Below are 12419 nucleotides of genomic sequence, written 5' to 3' on the forward strand. Positions count from 1 at the left end.
TAAATTTTTTACACACTATTTTATGTACTTTGGAAAAAAAAATTTTTTTTCATGTGCGAATGAATATACTAAATTTCGGGAGCCATGCCATGACCGTGTTATATCCGAATTCACGTTATAGCGGAGCGCGTTATAACGGGGTTACACTGTATATGAAATTTCGGGAGCCACACCACGATCGTGTTATATCCGAATTCATGTTATAACATAGCGCACTATAGCGGAGTCACGCTGTATCTGTTAAATTGTTCACCTCAAGTACATTACAAGGTCAATATTCTTGACCTCCTGTGAAAATTTCAGTTACAATATTTTCAAGCCTGAATACAATTTTATTTGTTGAATCCCAATGCCTGCTTTATGTATTTTATTGTCAGTCAAAAATCACACCCTTTGGACATGTCCAGCAAACATGAATGTTTCTGACAATACAGTGTTTTATAAGTTGGTGCAAGTGTATTAGCAAGAAATTAGAAATTAGAACTTGAATGGAATCAATCACAAAATTAAAGAATTTATGAATACAATGAGATCAGCTGTTGAATACACATACTCTATTTACTCTGTTGAGTTGTTAATTTTACAATACATGTACATGTACCAATGAATGTTTCTCTGCCAAATATATAGTAACTTTTAAGCACTTATCATTTAATATGCATCAAGTTGGTAACTGTGTCAGTGAAGTCCATAATTTTGTGCATGACTCCCTGCCTCCATACTGTTGTGCTATTTATGTGGATAAACATGCAACATTTTCTTCAGTTAACTGACTTGGTTGGATATTGCATAGTACAGTACACAGTACAATGTCACTTTCTGGACCCATGCCATTTTAATAAAGCAGGATTTCACTATACTCTCAACATTTTCTTCAGTTAACTGACTTGGCTGAATATTGTATAATGACACTTTGCAGATCCTGACCACTGCTTTAAAGTGGGATTTCACCATACCCAAATTTCATCATATGAGGCAACTATTTTGCAACCCTACTATTTATAAATGCATGTCACTTCAAATAAAGACTAGTCTAGTCTGCTTTTACTATGGCAACTGTTTATTAGTATTAAGAGTGAGAGTACAACAATATACTTGTATGAACTTGATCAAAACAAACTATAAATTTTTGGCAGAAAGCCAAACTTTCAATGAATAAAGTCAGCAATGTTCTTGACAGAACACCCTTTTAAAGAGAAACACTGGTCAGCCCTAAATAAGTACTTCCCTGATTGGGTGAGTTATTTGAAAATTCACTGGACTACTGGAAAGTTTCAAATGCCATTGCATGTTGGGAGATTGAATTTCCAGCCCCTGACATGTAATATAAAACCTTTTAAATCTAGAGAAGCAGTCATATTACCTGTGGGACTGTTCTGTACACCTTGAACTGGACTCTTCAGATTGGTCACAAAGTCTGTCACATCTCCCAATACACAATTTTTTTCTTTGTGTGGTGTTTTTATTGTGAAGCTGTTCTGCTTCTCTGATCCACTTCTTTCCAACTGTTTGGAATCTACAGATAATATATTTGGAGACAATGAATTATTACTTATGTTGTATCTGTAACTATTACCAATTTTATAACTTTCATTAAATTTTGGAAGGCAATATGGTATTATATTAAAAACTAGAAATAGTGCAATTTTCTCGTGAGGAAAATATTCTCAACTAGGGTGAGAGAATGGAGATGACTAAGAACAAAATCTCTCACACTCTACTTCCTGCAGAAACAAAACAACTGCTGTGACAGTTCACTCTGATCAACTCTCAGTTTAAATAAAGAAATAAAATTATTTGCTTTTCTATCAAAATTACATTTATTTTCAATATAATGATACACATCTGGGATATTTCAACTTACTCAGATCTTTGAATGGGAAAACTGTGTATGTCACTGCTGTTTGCAAGCAAAGGTGGATATTTAAAAAAACAATATGTATTTTGTCAAAAACTAGGGACATTTAATGTGATTTATGTGCATCCTGGATAAAACACTCATTAAAAAGCAGAGCAGATTAGAAGGTGAAATAACTTATGGACAGATGCATCAATTCATGCATGCAAAGACATAGACAGAGTGCAGAGGAATAGACAAGACAAACCTAAACAAATTGGTAAAAGAATAAATATAATAATAGAATTTACTATACTTTTTTCAAATAACAATAAATGTTTTCACCATAAATATGATTACCACTTTGCTGTCACAGAACAAACCAAATAATGTATATTTTGATTCATGAAACCATTCTGGATTATGATACAAAAGTTGTGTATCAAAACTCTAATAAAATCATACTTTAATAACACTCTTTGAGATAATGCTTAAATAACACTAAATGAACTAAAAATAACAATATGCCTGAATAAGCCTAAAGACAAACTGTAGGTATGAGATTAGATTCTGTGAATCCAGAGTGTTGATAGTCACAGGCAGCATATAGGATTAGACCATGTTAGCCTACAGTGATTATAGTCTCAAGCTGTAGGTATGAGATTAGACCCTGTTAATCTACAGTGATTATAATCTCAAGCTGTAGGTATGAGATTAGACCCTGTTAATCTACAGTGATTATAGTCTCAAGCTGTAGGTATGAGATTAGACCCTGTTAATCTAGTATTCATAGTCACAGACCTGCCAACCCTGATGAGACCATCTCAGTAAGGCAGTTGATTTTTTTTCCAAAAGTTTGACCATTTTTCACTAAGGTGTAATAAAATATCATGAACTGCTGTTGTAAAACTGGAAAACATCTTTAAAAGTTCTGCATTTGAAACATACAGCAATGGTAAACATTATATTCAACTGAAAAGTTTGTAAAGTACATGTAGACCTTATTTACCAAATTAGTACAGTTCCACAAACTTCAGTTTCTAGTCTTATGCAGCTCAATGGCTTGTTGCTATTTCTGAACTTGATGTAAGTCGTGGATTTTCTTCTTCATTTCACATGACAATCATATCTCCAGAGTCTCGAGTGATGATAGTCATAATTCACATTTAGATATAATTTGATACTGCAACATTTTTAAAATAAAAGGTCAACTGTAACTGCAATATGGATGAACATGGCTTGAAAATTCCATTTATCTGTTCACATTAATGAGGGATGACTGAGATGCTGATCCAACTGGAACAGTAGCATTATCAGCAGATTATGTTTAGTGTAGAACAAATAAAATGGATACCAGGCAAATGAAAGGTCCAAGTCACTTGCCATACAGGATGTGAACACAAATTACAATTTTCCCAGCACTCATGTAATTGACATTATATTGTGTCTATAGTACAAGCACTTTTACAAACATTATTACCTTCTATATTAGATACATTTTCTTTCTGTTCTTCATCAAAGCCACTAAGGTTCTTATTGTTGGCAGAATTCAGAGTTCTGAATGTTTCCATGCCATCAAGTGATATATCTGTTGGCTCACTGAAGTCTATAAGGATGCCAGTCTCACATCCTATAAGAAAGAAATTGTACAAATCAATTTAGCAGCTTAAATCTTATTTAAATTTAAATTACTCTCAAAGCTTGGCAATTTATATTGTTAAAAGTCTACTTTAATCTACCTTCATTTCTCATATTTCCAGTTTTCAGGCTACTTCTTAAAAACAATGTAACAAGTATGAATGATTAAAATGATGTTCAACATTAAACCAGATTACAGTATCTACCACTTGACATAGGTGGATCAAATAACAATGTTGTCAGTGTCTGTAACAGATATGAATTATTGAAAAGTCATTCAACATTAAACCTGTTTAAAGTATCTGACCATCAGACAAGTACAAAATATCGGTGTTCTCCCTATACACTTTTGAGGGTATAGTGGAAATCTTACAGGAAAGCAAAAGACAATGTCCATCAAATCCTGTGCCTCAACCTCAGTATCTACCAAAATACTGGGCCTGAGCTACAAATACTGAAATCATGTAGCTCAGATGGCTTTTAATCATTATCATGAATAATCTTGTGCCTGAACCAATTGGATAGTGATGTCCAGTCTTGCAGCTTCAGCAAGTCCAGGAGACATTTTCCAGAGCACCTCAGAAAGAAAGGTGCAACACTTGGGTATGTAGTAGTAGCATGGAATATCTATAATTTTATCTGTTACAGTCTTTTAATGCCTTTGTCAGTGTGCACAAATATAACTGGACAAACTGGTTGGTCAAGTAAGCTTTACTTGCCTGGGGAACAAATTATAAACAGTTCCATTTTTCTGGCCCCAGTGGGCTACCATCTGTTTTGAAAACTGTGGGACTCTGAAAAAAGATCTGGATTTAAATCTGCTCCAAAAGTGTAATTCAAGACTTATCTATGAATGGTCAACATTGTGTTGCAAAAGTTTGCAAAGTTTATTTTAACAATAATTACCTCCAGTACAGTTTCACAAACTGCAGTTCCAAACCATACAGAGCTCAATGGCTTCTTAAAATCTCTCAACTTGACGTAATCCTTTTTATAAAAAAACCAGCCATGACGACAGTAATCATCATTCCTGCCATGGGATGTACTCCAATTAACACATGATGTCCACTAAACATAGCTGTTGGCTTTCCTGCCCCCCCCCCCCCCCAAAGAATCTTAATATTCCATTTCATTCTTCTGTACTTTTAAAATGTGTATTGTCCCATCATCATGACCGCTCACTTGTTGAACGCCATTACTTAAAAAAATAGCTTGATCATGCCAACATATCACAAAATATGTGCAGTTTAAAGCATCTGAGGTATTCTGGTAAAGTTAGTCTGGTTCCAATTCTACTGAATCTAATATGAAACCTAGATCTGAATCAACCACATAAAAGTCAGTATCCGGATTTTACTGAAAACAATCGTATTTCTGTAATTTAAACTTTTATTCCATAAGACCATATTTTAAGATAATTTCTGTAAGGCTTACGGTAAAATCGTAAGGACTGGCAGGCCTGCCTTGCTCATGCTTACGTTAGTGTTATGAAATACTGGTTAAACATATTAAGTGGCACCAATGAACAACATCAAAAGTGTAAACATCACTGTATAAATTAAGACACACTTCTGATGCTAATGAACATAAACACTGCTGATCCAATGAATAAGGACTATGTTAGAGCAATCAATTACTGACCTCTGGACATGTAAGAAATATTGCTTTGCATGAAATTTTTTGAGATCCAAATAAATAAGTCAATTTGATATGATTTTTTTATTTTATTTTCTCATATTTGAAGTGCAGAAGTTGCAATGACGTGTCATAAATAATATTTAAAAAAGAGATATTTTTTGGCATGCTGAAATTTGTAGTCTGGGCTTGTGATTGTTTTTAAGTCACCAGCCCTGGGCCTGTCTAAAATAATTTTTCTTTGAGCAGGAAATCAGACTGGATCTTGGTTGTTTTGTATCAAAGAGAACCAATAACAGTGGCACTTTACTGTGTCATATTTTGCACAGGATTGTATTTTTAAAGAAAAAGAATTTCCCAGGATTTCCACGCTAGTTATACTGGTTATTTAAAAATGACCTTGTATATCTTGATACTGTTAAAAGAACTTTTAATTCCCATTATTTTGGTATTTGAGTGATGTGTGTATTTTGTGTTATAGACTATATAGCTTAGCCTTGCTTCAGACGTGCACCACTAAAAGAACTGCTACCTCCACTTGGTCATTTTCACTTCCTGGAGTCAGAGGTAAATTGTTTGTTTTTTTAAAATATTTTTATTTTACATTTTATATATTTGGTAATGCATTCATTGCACTTCCAGAAACTGGTACTGTCTCGTCTGGCAAAATTCAATTTTCCTACTTTTATAACTGCTGATTTTTTAGCACATGGAAGCAGTCATTTTGATCAGCTGTTTGCTTTAGATCATGTACAATTTCCATAAATATCCAATGAAATTTCAGCCACAGTACATGAAAGTAACGCAGGCATGCCAACATTCTCTCCATTGTGCATGCTGCAAATGCAATAAACTCCACCTTACACCTCTCACTCTCTCAGAAGTTGATAATATCTGTAGCGTTCCCAATATGAATTTGCTGCAGTAATTTAAAGGAACTTCATGTAAATGATAATAAATGTAATAAATTAATAAGTAGAAAGCAAATAATAAACTTTTAGCCAAAGCCCCACTCAAGTATAATGGGGACCAATTACTAGCAAAGTTGCCAACTTTTACAGAACTTGCTAACATGATCATTTACATACTTTCAATAGTTTTCATAACAAACTGGCAAGCAGCCAAATTTACTTATTACTTCTTGAGCAAGTTACAAATACTTCACAAATGATCTAGAAAGTTTTCCCATAGATCGTATGTTCACTTTTTACAAAATTTCTATAGCTTTGAATGAAAACCTGTATCACTGTCTCACCTGCCAAAGCAAGCAGAACTTCTAGAACATTTTGTCTGTGTTGATAGTATCACCCAAATGTAAGTTCTGAACCAACCTTTCATGAGAAAGTTTTCCATATGCTGCCTTAGGTCATGCTTTTCCATGTTAGAGAACATTTTGCAGAATGCATGTGTATATCTCTTGCAAAAAATAACAATCTGGAGTAAAAGAAAAGCACAACTGTGACTATCTGGCATGGAAATCATACATCTGAGCTTGATTTTCAACAACAGCCAATCTGGAAAGATCTTTTAAAACTAATGTCATTTGTGTATGGTTGAAACGAAATCTCAACTGCAACAGTTGTATAATTTTCATGATGGAACATTAATTATTTGCAGGTTTCTCTAAATCATCTGGGATGACTTTTTGCTTCTAACCTAGGGATGTATGGCTGATCAGCGCCCCCACCCCCCACCCCATGCCACCCCAAGGGTCCATGAACAAGTTTGATCATCCAAACTCTGCCTTCTTTAAACCATTTTCATGTCCTCCACATGGTTGAAATGTTGCAAATATCTTGTATACTGCACTTAAACCTTTGTGGGAAGAACTGTCTTAAAAACTTGTCAGTATTCTCTGATACATACCATCCATCGTTGATTACTCCTCTTTTCTTTTGAAATAAAACTCTGCTGCAGCTCCTTTTCCTGTAACTGTTTGTATTTATAACCTTAAATCAGAAACAAAACAATTGATAATTCAAATGGCAATGTGCCATTCAGTTGCACACAAAAAAATGAACACATGAAAGTAAAAGAAAAGTATCTATATTAAATTTTAATATTGACAGTAAATACCCTATACTTTACTGGTCTCTTGAAACTGATTCTTAATATGATATATGACGCATTTCTGCTAGCTTTAAGAGTCCATCTTAAAAACTTATTTCTTATACAATGGATAAATGTATTTATTTCTATCAGTACATATACATTATTATCACAGTAATACAATCTTTATTGCTAGATCATGCGGAGTTGCCAGCATGAGAAATCTGAATTTTCAGATGGCGATCTAGAAATCAAGACTGAATTACTATGATAAAGATATCGTTATTATATACCTATCAATTTTGAGGTAAATTAATAAAATCCCAAAACGTAAGTGAAAAAAGAAGATATTGCTTAATATTCCTACCTTTCTGATATAAACTTCATCTTAAGCCATGAAATTTTTTTTTTGTTTACAGCTGGTATGTGCAGGAATATCAGTTTTATTAATGAAGTGTGTGTAGCAATATTCACTCATTTTCACTACTATCACAGTGGTTAATAACACACATTCTTCAATGCAGGGTGGCAGCAGACCCATATGTGATTTGAAACTAGTATACAGTTGCCAAATTTTGCATCATGGAAGACTTCACCAGCTGAATATCTAGTAAAGTTTCTATCCAAGCAACAGGATATGAAGATACTCTCCAATGGGGTCTTGTCATGTAAATCACAGCATTATCTTTAGTTATTTACAGTGGGATAGGAGAAATCATTGGAAATTGATGACAGATTTGCTAAAGAAGAGCTACTCACTTCCATTTAATGTCAACTGAGGCTACAGCATAATTATTTATGCTTGTTCCGTTGTAACCAGGAAATCTTGAGGAAAAAGTAGTTCCAGCCTTATTCAGGAGTATGTTAATATGGGATAGAAAAATAACTATCAGTTACCTTCTTTTGGGACTTAATGTTAAATTCTGGTTCATTCTTGGACAGAAAATTGATAGGTACAGTTTGACCCCGCTATAACACAGTAGTTGGGAGCCGTAGAACCCTACCATGTTATAGATCGAACTGTATTATAAGTAGCCAGGACCGTTAGCTATAGAAAATGATGCATGTACCCCAAAACAAATTGCTGGGGGGGGGGGGGTAGGTAATAAATGCGTGAGCAAAAATATGTGCTTCATTGGCAGTTACCATCTTAAATCGATGCATATAAAATGAGAAATACACCTGTAGTGAAAACAGAGAAGGTATATATATTTTACTTTATTCAGAGACCTACATATTGGTATATGTACGTGTATATTGTTTATATGTATATGTCTAATACATTTGTGGTAGCGGAGTAATACTGCCTTCCATGCATGCATCAGAAATTTAAGAAAGGGTCAACGGTCAGTAGATATGCAGTTCTGGTCTGATGACAGGGATTACTACAGAAAATGTGAGTGTTCTGAAGGATTTAATTCCGAGTGAAAAGAAGTGGAATTTTACTTACCATCCACATACAAATGTCAGTCTATGTAAATATATTAACTACTAGTGAGCGGCCAAAAATCCAAAATGAAATTTCAGGAGCCACACCACAACCGTGTTATATCCAAATTTGTGTTATAACAGAGCATTCTATAGCGGGGTCACTATATATTAAAGGCATTACAAATCCACTTGCCACATGCCCTAGAGAAGCTCAGGTTTGCCAAGTACTTGTCTGTCAGCAAGACCAAAATGAGAGAGAGGGTGTGTTCAGTTCACGATGCTTCATGTTTTGCAATTTTTATACTATGTGATCTCACCACTGTACATCTATTAACATCTATATTTATTGTTTATATCTTCAAGATACTTCTGTTATATAGATGCCTAGTTTCTTTCATCTGCTGGTCCTTCATATCACACAATACATTGTAAAAGTCTGCAATTTCCATCTTGTAATCACATTTTGTAGTGCTGTCACAATAATGTAAATGTTTACTATTTAAATTTGACAACAGGGCAAACATATTTACATTTTAATTTTATTAGTTACATTTCAATTGTAATATTTTAAGTATATGGTAGTCACAGACTTTCATGTCCCAATCCTGTCATTGGGTAGTATGTGAGCAGGGTCTGACTTGTGCCAAACTTGCTACCTCTCAAAGTCAACTTGTCAGATATTATTTTGATGCATGCTGCTAATTTCAAGGTGAATAGTAGTCCGAGTTTCCTTTGACCCTTGCCACCCTATTTTTGATATTTGTTTTTTTATGTTCGGGTGTAGGGTCAGAGCGCACTGCATATCAAAGAGTTGGAATTCGCGAATACCATTTGGTGTCGGCATAGGGTACTCGCCTACTAACAGGCCTAGCAAACTTAAATGCCCTTACACTGAGCCATACTTACATTAAATTGATAGGGAACTCATTTATCTTCTCAGAAATTACAAGTACAACACCGATTTTGTCTTTAATCTGTTGTCGGATGAGACGAAACTACAGCGTTGATGAAATTTGACCTATTTCGCACCGTTTGCATCGCTAGTCAGATGACTAACAAAATCTCGTGGCCGATGTGCATACCACGTCACAGGTAAAATAGTCACGTGATAACAACAAAACTGCACTGACGTGTGGCATCAGCGTGATCAATCTGCCTCTTGCCTGGATGATGTGACAGCGACATGTTTCCAGCTGGTGTCATCTCAATATGTTGAAAACCATGTGTTCTTTCGTGTTACTGTAGACACTGCGTGACTTTCTTTCAATATTTTCGAGTTTTTGTCTTCTTTCTGCAATAATGGAAAGGAACTTTTGGTGCATAAACCTATATTACAACATGGCAGGTAAAGATGGAAACATGGAAGCTTTTGCCAATGAGATACTTAAAAAAAATGGATTAAAGAAAAACAGTATGAGATAATAAAATCAGTTACTGATGGAAGTGACACATTTGCCGTCCTCCCACGGGATATGGGAAAAGTGTATGCTACATTCTCCCACCAATGATGTTGGACAAGGTAAGGAGAGTGAAGAAAGAGAGTTAACTCACTTAAGTGAATTTACACTGAATAAATGCTGCTGAGTTATGTTGATTTCATAAACACTATAATTGTGTGTTATGAAAATATATGAAAAGATTTTCTTTATGTAATAGTAGGTATGCATGTATAATGCTATAAATATAAAATTGTAATATAAAAGTAATGTACATACATAATTGCTAATGTTTTGAATGTCAACATTAAAGTTAAGTACAGTGATATGCATCAATGCATATAGGTTTAATACGAATAGGTTAATTGCTTTCATATGTTAATCGTAATAAGATAACTTTGGAGTAAGATAAATTATGTTTTCTCAAAAACAAAGTTTAGCAAACCAATTTTATTGCAGATGCACTGTCCTAAGCAATACACAAGTTTGGTCATATCACCTTTGAAATCACTGATAAATGACCAGGTGAAAACACTGAAAAACCATAACATTAAAGCATATGGAATCCATGAAGGAATTGAGAAAGAATAAATAGATGGCAAGTATAATATATATATATATATATATATATATATAATATATATATATATATATATATATATATATATATATATATATATATATAGTTACTGTCATTTATGCATTAAAGATTTTACTATCAGTTTGAAAAGTTTTAGTCAATTCACACAAATATGTGAAACATAATGATCACCATGATGCAGAGCACATGACTTTGATACTAATTTTTCACTTTAATGCTACAAACTTACTCATGCCACCATTTATTCTTTGCAGCCATAAAAAGTGGATGACCAACAGTATTAATAGCCTACCCAGAAGCTATCATTACTAGGCAATGGAAAGGCATACTGGACAATGCATTATGAGAAAAGTTGTGTGGTTGCATATGATGAAGCCTAATGCATATCTGAATGGTATGAAGTTTGTAATAACTCTGTTTTATAACATAGGTGTATCAGATTTTACTCAGGAAGATAGAAGCTTAACTTTGAGAAAAAATGTAACATCAAGGAGGAAAAATAGGCACGTACATACTGACTGGAAAAATGTATTTGATGACCGTATAAATATTTATGTTTATTTTAAATTATGAAATTGGATCAATAATATCTAATAATATAAATTTAAATAAACTTCTTTTAGAATATTTGGGTTGTGATTTGTTTCAGGGGGCTGGACTTCAGGGAAGAGTACCTAAAGGTTGGAGTACTCCAAAGTGTTACTGAATATCCCGTGCTAACACTGACTGCAACAACTGAAATAAAGAATAATATTGCAAGAACCCTAGGGCTGACAAGTAACAAATTAAATGTTGTTTCTCTATTGCCAAATAGGTATGTAATTAATAAATATTGCTACAAATTTTATTATTTCAGTATATACTAATAGGCAAACATCACTAAAGAAAGTAACTTGGTACATTTCATAGGTATTTTAACATAATACATACGTAGATAAAAGCAATTAGTACATATATCTTCAGTCTATTTTTATTATTTGTAACATTTCTTTTGTCACATCAGGCTCTTACAATATTATTAGAACAGATGCATTAAACCTGATATAATAATTCTCCATAAGTTAAAACTGGTGAGACCGAATTATTACCTTTGGATTAGACCCAGGAATCTAACTGGTCAAAATATTACACCTAAACATTTTAAGAAGCTGTATGCCATAATCAGAGGGCGTGTAATTTTAATGCATTCTATGAAAGTCCTCTTTTAGAAATTAATGTACACGTCTATAAAATTGCATAAATTTGATACTTTTGCAGGCCAAATATTCAGCATTGTGCCACCAAAAGTTCTGAAAAATATTAAGAGGAACTTGAATGGGTAAAAACAGATTATTCAGAATGGATGTATGATGAAAATGTCATAATATATGTAAACCCTATAAGCATGTGTGAATGATTATATATATGGTTTCATTCCATACTTAATGATAAAGCTTATGATGGGGAAAAGGCAATCGTTTGATTGAACTGGTTCATGCACACACAGATACATCATCCAAGGAACATATTGTGAATATTTTCCATAGAAGTGACAGCACCATCAGAATTCTAATTGCTACTGTAGTAGTAGGTATGGGAATAGATATTTCAGATGTGTCCATAGTAGTAATACGGGGTTTGCCCCCAACATTGGCCGACTTTGTCTTACATTATGCTATGCATTCCCCAGAAGTATTGCCATCCCTTGTGGTAACTGCAGGAAACAGACCAAAAGTGCATGCTCTTGTCCAAGTCGAACCTACCTGAGAAGTTTGGCAAACAGAACTGAATGCCAGAGGATTTACTGTTTGAA

The 12419-nt window shown here is 33.9% G+C and overlaps 1 protein-coding gene across 1 annotated transcript in view; it reads right to left on the reverse strand.

Annotated features, from left to right (window-relative positions):
- LOC149796158 (uncharacterized) overlaps positions 1 to 7057 on the reverse strand; it is a 105759-nt gene extending 98702 nt beyond the window's left edge. Inside the window, exons 1-3 of the mRNA XM_089963937.1 lie at positions 6977 to 7057; positions 3318 to 3467; positions 1364 to 1516 (exon numbers count right to left, since the gene is read on the reverse strand). Coding sequence (XP_089820063.1) covers positions 1364 to 1516; positions 3318 to 3467; positions 6977 to 6983 — 310 coding nt within the window. The 5' untranslated portion in view covers positions 6984 to 7057. The remainder of the gene's footprint in view (positions 1 to 1363; positions 1517 to 3317; positions 3468 to 6976) is intronic.
- Between the last annotated feature and the right edge of the window lie 5362 nt (positions 7058 to 12419).

The sequence above is a fragment of the Sinohyriopsis cumingii genome, chromosome 7 (genome assembly GCF_028554795.1).
Source record: "Sinohyriopsis cumingii isolate HCF-2022 chromosome 7, ASM2855479v2, whole genome shotgun sequence".
Classification (NCBI taxonomy): domain Eukaryota; kingdom Metazoa; phylum Mollusca; class Bivalvia; order Unionida; family Unionidae; genus Sinohyriopsis; species Sinohyriopsis cumingii.